This window comes from Rhineura floridana, chromosome 7 (genome assembly GCF_030035675.1).
Source record: "Rhineura floridana isolate rRhiFlo1 chromosome 7, rRhiFlo1.hap2, whole genome shotgun sequence".
NCBI classification, from domain to species: domain Eukaryota; kingdom Metazoa; phylum Chordata; class Lepidosauria; order Squamata; family Rhineuridae; genus Rhineura; species Rhineura floridana.
Window position 1 is genome coordinate 65,983,163 of NC_084486.1, and position 9,690 is coordinate 65,992,852.

At 41.7% G+C, this 9,690-nt stretch overlaps 1 protein-coding gene across 1 annotated transcript; it reads right to left on the bottom strand.

Annotated features, from left to right (window-relative positions):
- Positions 1-2,564: 2,564 nt before the first annotated feature.
- LOC133388409 (eukaryotic initiation factor 4A-I-like) lies at positions 2,565-4,223 on the bottom strand. Its single transcript, XM_061634375.1, has one exon. It carries the CDS (start codon positions 4,113-4,115, stop codon positions 3,003-3,005), a length of 1,113 nt encoding a protein of 370 aa, XP_061490359.1. The 5' UTR covers positions 4,116-4,223; the 3' UTR covers positions 2,565-3,002.
- Positions 4,224-9,690: the final 5,467 nt, after the last annotated feature.

Genomic DNA, 9,690 nt, shown 5'->3' on the forward strand with positions numbered 1-9,690 from the left:
CATAGTACTTTCCAGGACTTTATTTTCTTTTAAAGATGGGATAATTAAGTATTCTCTAACTAACCTCTGTCTAACAGTGGCCTAAAAAGAAAGAACACAAGTCCTGGAGGACATTCAAACACTGAGATGATCAAAGGTCTGAATAAACCAGAGGCTTAAATAAATAGTTGCACTAATAACTTTATGAGGATAATAAATGTGCCAAGCAGTATTCTTATTCCATGAGTTGCTGTGCCAGTTCATATATGTCTGAGATGAGGGTGCCATTCCATAGAACAAAAACATGATGTTATGCAGACATTGCAGTGTCATTATAATAGTCCTACAGGCAAGCAAGGTGGCAAAGACATTTAAGAATGCTGATAACATGGCAGTTGGGGCCGGTCTAGGGTTGCAAGGTCAGAAGCATCCCAAACCCTGAGAATTCAGGGATAGGCCTTAGTGAAGTCATGGGGGTGTGCCTTGGTGAAGTCATGGGGTGCCCTAATGATGTCATAGGTGCAGACCCTAGTGATGTCATATGGGGTGGGCCCTAGTGATGTCATTAAGCATGATACATTAAGTGTCAACCACAGTTGCTTGGAGCATACCACTCCAACAAAAAAAATTCTCTGATTGGAAATTAAGATAGAAATCTTACCTAAATGAGGGTGTATCCAGGTCCAGCTGAAGTGACAGGATCATTCCATCTCACCTGCTTAGACAGCCTAAGAAACATTTAAGCTAGCCTACTTGCTTCTGGCAAGAAGGGTTTAACTGCCCTCAGGCCAGGCTAGTCATCAGAAGGCCACTGTTGAAAAAAAAAGAGGCTAGTGTTGTGAAGATGTTAGAATGATGGATGCCCCTCAAGACTGCAATTCTAAACACACTTACTAAGGGACTAAGCCCCATAGAACTCAACAGGACTTACTTCTGAGTAGATATTGTTAGGAATGTGCTGTTGGTAAGGCTTGACTAGGGATCCTCTGCAACAATATCCATATCAAAGCAGGTTGGCAACCCCCTGCCTGGAATGTCTTGCTGCCTTTTAACATGGCTGCTCCAAACTTCTTTACAGACTTTTCTCTTCACTGCAGAGAGAGATTTGAGAAATGAGTACGAGTTAAGAAGATTCTCTACTCTTTCCTTCCTACCCTGTGGGCTCCTATAAACTCACTTTGACAGCCAACCCAATTCCAGTGAGTAATAATCAACAGAGAGAAAAAAAACACGGTTTGGTCTACCTTCACAGGAAGTAGACTGGGAACAACAACAATTGAAGCCACACTTCCCAGTATGTGCATTCTCTTTTACCACTATTGGGCAAGAAACAAACCATCATGCAAATAACAAGGTGCATCATCAATGGGTTTAAGGGGGTTGAGCTGAACACATGAAACCACTGTTGCTGCTTCTATGGATGTAACGGAGTAAGGTCAGAGGTAAATGAAATGCAAATAGAAAAACAGAAACAAAAGACAGTGATGATTTCCTAAATGCAATACCACACCAAACACAACAAGATTCCTATGAGTAGGGTGGAAAACTTAGCATCCCATAACCAGTCAAGATCCCTAGCCAAAACTAAAAAAATCCTGGCAGCCAGTCACCCAAGGTCACAGAAATCTCCAAGCAGCACAACTTTACCCAGGGGCTGCAGTTAGTGCAGAATGCTGCAGCATGATTACTGAAATGAGTGAGAGCCTATCAGCACATAATATCTCTGATCTGAAATCTGCACTGGTTGCCAATTTGCTACCAGGCCAAGTTCAGGGTGTGCTTTCCTTTCCATGTTATGGGTGCCACATAGTACTTGTTCTACTCTTGTAAGAAATTGATCCTTTAGTGTGGCAGCACCTATGCTTTGGAACTCCCTGCCTATTATCATTAGGCAGGTGCTTTATTGTACTCATTTAGGCACCTGCTTAAAACATTTTTATTTAGGCAACCCTATGCAGATATGTATAAGCTATTGTGTTTTTTATCTGTTTTTAACTCATTGTTGGTTTTATTATTTTGAATGTTTTTAAATACCTGCCTTTAACTGTTTTTGGCAATAATTTTATTGTTTTAATTCCTTCTATAAACTGCTTTGAGGTTTTTTACAATAAAGAGGTATATAAATGTTGGAAATAAAATACATAAATAAATTTTGGAGTCACTGTCACCTTTGCGTCTCGTTCCTCTTTTAGGCACAAAGGAATCTGCCTTATACCAAGTAAGGCCATTTGGTACCATCTAGCTCAGTACTCATGACATGGACTGGCATTGGTCTCCAGAATTCCAGGCAAATAGTCTCTTCCAGAGATTGCATTTTGCCCTTTGCATGCAAAGCATGTGCCCTATCACTGAGCTGCAGCCCTGTTTTAAAAAGTATCTTTTAAAACTGTTCTTTTCAATTCACTAATTAATGCATAGCATACTAAGGCAGATTCACACCATGCATTTACTCAGATTTTTTTTTTTTTTTGCTGTATGAAAAGTTTTCAATTTTTTTTTAGATTTTATTTTGACAAAGTGTGATGGGGACAGTCTCATTTCAGAGAGAAAAAACACATCTTGGCAATCTGCTTAAACCAATGATTTTAGGCAGGGGAGAAAGGAGAACCATCACCCTTCGAGGTAGGCTTTTGATTCTCAAGGTTTTTTTTTTTCCTGTTAGCACCACGATTGTGTTGAAAGGTTAATTTCAAGACTACAAAATATTTTGGGGGGCAAAGCAGGAAAGAGAGATTAGATGCCAGGAATCTTGGCTTCTACCATCTACTTCCCTCCTCACCTCGATTCTTGGGGCTGCTGGACAACTGAGCTACAAAATGAAGTCAAACAAGTCGAGAGGGGGAAGAGACAAGAGAAAAGCGCCAGTAAACACTAAAGAGGTCATTCTGCCCCCACAAGAGTGACATTTACTCAAAAGGCAAGAAAACTCAAAAAATAGAAAAGGGAAGGTATTGGGAAGGATTGTGCCTAATTGAGGGTGGGACAGGGGGTTCTTGCAGGCACAGTGGGCCCCGAGAGGCAGCTCAGATGAGGTCAGCCACGTTGAGAGGCATCTCCTCAATGGAGGTGTTGTAGAATGTCTCAATGTCGTGTAGCGTACGCTTGTCTTCTTCCGTCACCATGTTAATCACTACTCCTTTCCTTCCAAAACGGCCCCCTCGACCGATCCTGTGGATGTAGTTCTCGCGGTTAGTAGGCAAGTCATAGTTGATGACGAGGGACACCTGCTGTACATCAATTCCACGAGCCAGTAAGTCTGTGGTGATCAGGACCCGGCTGGAACCAGAGCGGAACTCTCTCATGATGACATCACGCTCCTTCTGGTCCATGTCTCTGTGCATGGCTGAAACCGTAAAGTCCCGGGCATGCATCTTTTCAGTGAGCCAGTCCACCTTCCTCTGGGTGTTGATGAAGATGACAGCTTGGGTGATGGTGAGGGTCTCGTAGAGATCACACAATGTGTCCAACTTCCACTCCTCCCTCTCCACGTTTATGTAGAACTGCCTAATACCCTCCAGGGTCAGCTCTTCCTTCTTCACCAGGATACGGATTGGGTCCCTCATGAACTTCTTAGTCACCTCCAGGACATCCATGGGCATGGTAACAGAGAGTAGCACCACCTGCGTGTTCCCACTCAGTTTCTGGAATATGTCATAGATCTGGTCCTTGAAACCCCGACTCAGCATCTCATCGGCTTCATCCAGCACAAACATCTTGATAAACTTGGGCGATAGATACCGCCTGTTCAACATGTCAAACACCCGCCCAGGCATCCCCACAATGATATGGGGGGCTTCCATCTGCAGCTTCTGAACCTCAGCACGGACATTTGTCCCCCCTATACAGGCATGGCAAGAGGCGCCCATGTAGTCCCCCAGCGCCATCACCACCTTCTGGATCTGCTGAGCCAACTCTCTTGTTGGGGCCAGAACCAACGCTTGGGTAGCCTTCAGGTCCAGCTCGATTTGCTGCAAGATGGAGATAGCGAAAGTGGCTGTTTTCCCAGTTCCAGACTGGGCTTGAGCGATCACATCGTAACCCTTGATACAAGGGAGAATGGCTCGCTGTTGGATGGCAGAAGGCTTCTCAAAGCCGTAAGCATAGATTCCTTGCAGGAGTGACTCTGACAAGTTCATGTCATCAAAGCTGTCAACGATCTCATTTCAATTGCTCTCAATGACGCCATCAGGATCCATCCTTTCGGGGCCATTGTCTCTGGATCGGCTCTCTTGACTCGCAGACATTCTGGGGAAAAGGTCCTCCATGCATTTACTCAGAAGCAAGTCCCAATGTATTCAATGGGGCTTACTCAGGCAGAGAAGCATACACAGGACTGCAATTCAGTGTTGAGGAACTTTACTCATCCAATCAAAAATTCAGAATTATGCCACTTCAAGGTGTTCTGCAATGGTTTTATACTTGTTTTATTATTATTATTTATTATTTGACTTTAGGGATGGCATAATTATCACTCTTTTCAAGAAGGGTGATAGAACAGATTGTGGGAACTACTGAGCCATCTCTCTTCTAGCTATCGCACGTAAAATCCTTGCAAGGATCCTCGCAAATCGCCTCCTACCTATCTCAGAAGACATCCTCCCTGAATCCCAAAATGGTTTCCGCCCGTCCAGGGGAACAGTGGACATGATCTTCGCTGCACAACAGCTTCAAGAAAAATGCAGGGAGCAAAATGATTGTATATGGCGTTTATTGATCTGACTAAGGCCTCTTTGGATGCACACCTTAATGTGGTGAGGGGGTTTGAGAGTGTTGAAGAAGCTAAGAGCAATGCTGTCAGGAGTCTAGACCAAGAGGCTAGACTCCTAGCAGGGGCACCCAAGGCGGAATGGTCAAAGCTGAAACACCAGACTAAGATGCATCCAAACTCAGAGGAAGGCAATGGTAAACCACCTCTGAATATCTCTTACCATGAAAACCCTATGAACAAAGTATCCAAAATGCAACGTGAGAGAGTGCTGGAAGATGAGACCCCCCAGGTCAGAAGGCACTCACCAAGCTACTGGGGAAGAACACAGGACAAGTACGAGTAGTGCTGTGACTAATGAAGCAGCTGGGTCAAAGCCAAAAGGAAGCCCAGAGGCTGATGCGCACCGATGCGAGAGTCCGGAGTTGTATGACGCACACAATAGGAACATGGAATGTGAGAAGCATGAACCAGGGAAAGTTAGAAATTGTCAAGCAAGAAATGGAACATATCAACATTACAATACTTGGTGTGAGCAAACTAAAATGGACGGGAATGGGACATTTCCAATCAGGCAACTACAAAATATTCTATGCAGGAAATGATAAATTAAGAAGAAATGGGGTTGCTTTAATAGTGAGAAGTGATGTAGCAAAAGCAATTAGGAACTACAATGCAAAGTCTGAGCAAGTGATATCAATGAGATTAAACGAGAAATCTATTAACATAACCATCATCCAAGTCTATGCTCTGATGGCAAATGCAGAAGAAGAGGAATTGGAGAGATTTTATGCAGAAGTACAGGAAGAAATTGATCACACACCAAAAGATGTGCTGATAATCATGGGGGATTGGAATGCAAAAGTAGAGAACAGAGGAGAATTAGGAATTGTGGGGAAATGGGACATAGGAGACAGAAACGAAGCAGGAGAAAGACTTATTGAATTCTGTGAAGCCAATAATTTGTTTCTTGTGAACACATTTTATGAACAACCGAAAAGAAGACTGCACATGTGGACATCACCAAATGGTCAGTATAGGAATCCAATTGATTATATAATTGGTAGCAGAAGATGGAGAAGTTCCATACTTTCTGCAAAAACAAGACCAGGAGCAGACTGCGGTACAGATCATGAACTGATCGTATCGAAAATCAGAGTAAAGCTGAAGAAGACCAACAAAGCAATCATAAGGCCAAAATACAATTTAAATAACATCCCAGAAGCATATAAAGATCAAATAAGGAACAGATTTGAGGCTTTAAATTTAGTTGACAGAGAACCAGAAGAACTATGGAATGAAGTCAGAGACGTTATCAGAGAAGAATGCAAAAAGACAATATCTCCAGTTAAAAAGAGAGAAACACCTCAATGGATGACTGAAAAAACTCTTAAAATGGTTAAAGAGAGAAGAGAAGCAAAAGCAAAAGGAGATAGAAACACGGTCAGAACCCTAAATGTAACAATACAGTGACTAGTACGTAGGGACAAAGAGAATGATTACAATAGCTACTGTATAGAAATAGAAGAGGACAACAAAAAGGGTAGAACAAGAGCCGTGTTTCAAAAGATTAGAGAAATGAAAGGGAAATTTAAACCAAGAGTAGGGATGTTAAATAATCAACAGGAGAACACACTGATTGACCAAGATGAAATAAAAGGAAGATGGAAGCAATACACTGAAGAACTCTATAAAAGAGATGTCAGGATGACAGATTCATTCACGGAGGAACCATATGATGAAGGACCAGAAATTTTAGAATGCTAGGTAAAAGCTGTTCTTAAAATACTTGGAAGAAACAAATCACCGGGAATAGATGGCATACCAATAGAATTGCTACAAGCTACTGAGACTGAATCAGTCCAAATTTTGACAAAAATCTGTCAAGAAATATGGAAAACTAAACAATGGCCCACAGACTGTAAGTGTTCCATATACATCCCAATTCCAAAGAAAGGGGATCCCAGGGAATGCAGTAATTATAGAACTATTGCCTTAATATCCCATGCAAGTAAAGTAATGCTCAAGATTCTACAACAAAGGCTCTTGCCATATATGGAGTGAGAAATGCCAGACGTCCAAGCTGGATTTAGAAAGGGAAGAGGTACCAGAGATCATATCGCAAAAATATGTTGGATAATGGAACGGACCAAGGAATTTCAGAAGAAAATCACCCTGTGCTTTATAGATTACAGCAAAGCCTTTGACTGTGTAGATCATGAAAAACTATGGGATGCTTTAAAAGAAATGGGGGTGCTACAGCATCTGATCGTCCTGATGCACAACCTATACTCTGCACAAGAGGCTACTGTAAGGACAGAATATGGAGAAACCGATTGGTTCCCCATCGGAACAGGTGTGAAACAGGGGAGTATTTTATCACCCTATTTTTTAAATTTTGTACACAGAACATTTCATACAGAAAGTGGGATTGGACCAAGATGAAGGAGGTGTGAAAATTGGAGGGAGAAATATCAATAATTTAAGATATGCAGATAATACCATACTACTAGCAGAAACCAGTAATGATTTGAAACGAATGCTGTTGAAAGTTAAAGAGGAAAGCACAAAAGCAGGATTACAGCTGAACATCAAAAAGACTAAAGTAATGACAACAGAAGATTTATGCAACTTTACAGTTGACAATGAGGACATTGAACTTGTCAAGGATTATCAGTACCTTGGCACAATCATTAACCAAAATGGAGACAATAGTCAAGAAATCAGAAGAAGGCTAGGACTGGGGAGGGCTGCTGTGAGAGAACTAGAAAAGGTCCTCAAATATAAAGATGTATCAAAAACAGTAAATTCAGCATCACCTGTACACCTGTGAAACATGGACCATCTATAAAAGCCACTGCCAACTTCTTGAAAGATTCCACCAATGCTGCCTCTGGAAAATTCTGCAAATTACTTGGGAAGATAGGCACGAGTACAGAGCGAAAGGGAAAAACGAGCTAAGTGGAAGGCACGTCAAGCAAATCCTCATCATGACCATCTTCCATCTGGAAATCTATGTCCTCACTGTGGGAGGCTGTGTGGATCCAAAATTGGCCTCCACAGTCACTTACGGACCCACTGTTAAAGACCTTACCCTGGAAGACAATCTTACTCGGCCATGAGTGATCACCAATGAATGAATGAATGATTTATTTTTATTTATTGCCTTTATATACAGCCCCATAGTCGAAGCTCTCTGGGTGGTCTACAACAATAAAAAACATTAAAAACAAATATACAAATTTTAAAAACACATTTTTAAAAAGCAATTTAAAACACATGCTAAGATGCCTGGGAGAAAAGGAAAGTCTTGACCTGGCGCCCAAAAGATAACAGTGTTGGCGCCAGGTGCACCTCGTCAAATAAATCATTCTATAATTTGGGGGCCACCACTGAGAAGGTCCTCTTCTTGTTGCCATCCTCCGAGCTTCCCTTGGAGTAGGAACCCGGAGGAGGGCCTTTGATGTTGAGCGTAGTGTATGGGTGGGTTCATGTCGGGAGCTATTATCGTGTTCGTATGGTGATTGGATTTTAAATGGTTTTATTTCTTGTTGTGAGTTGCCATGGTTTCCAATCCTACCTCACAGGGGTTTTGGAAATATTCCATTCACACACACGCTGGAGATGTAAAAATACATATACCCCACATAATAGTTTGTTGTCAAAACCAGCTGGCCATTGCACAACATCTTTTTTTTAAAGTATTAGTTTCCTGCCAAATAAAAGCAGTGACACCTAAGTAAACTCTGCCCAACTGCTTAAGAAAAAGGATTGGAGGTGGAGAGAAAGATTTACAACACAATCCTTTTCTATGTTCACTCAAAAGTCCCACTGATCTTCAGCACAATCCTATCCATGTCTACTCAAAAGTAGGTCCCACTGAATTCAATTGGGCTAATTCACAGATATGTGGAATTAGTATTGCAGCTTTACTCCCAGACAAGCTTCATATTGGGAAGGTTTTCAAAACAGGTTATGAATCAGACAAATAAACTGCCCTCTTCAACAGTCCACTAAAATTTAAACTTGTTTGACTCCTTGATTAGAGAAGTATAAACTGCAGCATGTACACTTTTTAAAACTTCTGTTCAAAAATTATTTGAAAAATAAAATGTATAATATGCCATTTTTGCAAGTAATTAAAAAAACATCATGAACACTTTTATTATAATTATAACTAAAATTGTTTACTATGCCCACCAAGATCCTGCTGTAATCTTCTGTTGTAGTGCAATCCTATGCATGTTTACTCAGAAGCAAGTCCCAATCCTGTACAGAGAAAGTATTCTTTATGCTGCTGAAAGCTATATATTTACTGAATTCCTGATGCGAGACAAGCAGGAAAAGGAAACTGTTCTCAGAACTTGAAATGGGGTTTAAGTATTGCCTGGAGGCCAACAAATCTTGTCAATTACAACCCGGACTTCACTTATTGGCTAAAAACCTGAAAGGGCAGGGATTAGAGCAGCCAGTACTAACAGAAGTTGCAGGGGGGAGGACGGCTGACACTTTGTGTTATACCTTTTGAACCAAACCATCTTAATTAATTCTTTTTTTAATGAAAACGAAGAGTCCAGAGATTTCTCACCTGCAGACCCAGAGAAGACCCCCCAAAACTGGAGTCTCTGAGCAAAAACTGGAGACCTGGCAACCCTGGGCAAGTCCTACCATTAGGGAGAGTAGGGCATCTGACTTAGGTGGCAAATGCTGATGAGCAGGAAGGAAGTGTTGTGAATGCCATGTGACCTGCTCCACAGTTTTAAGCTACCCTGATATCATCAGGGGTAGTAGAGGACACTGTCTTGTCATCACTGTTAAAGTAAGACTCAACTGCCAGTCTGATCGGGGTGTTTTTTATATGGAATGGGGGAGGTGACATTTTGTTCTCTGCCTCAAGCAGCAAAATCTCTTGGGCCAGCCCTGATGACAGTGATGAACTTTGCTGTAGCACATAGCTAAGAATATGACATTTTACTTTTTGCTTTGGCCATGCATTTATTAGATGG

Coding starts and splice junctions, on each gene's coding strand:
- LOC133388409 (XM_061634375.1), bottom strand. CDS start 4,115: ATGAACTTGTCAGAGTCACTCCTGCAAGGAATCTATGCTTACGGCTTT.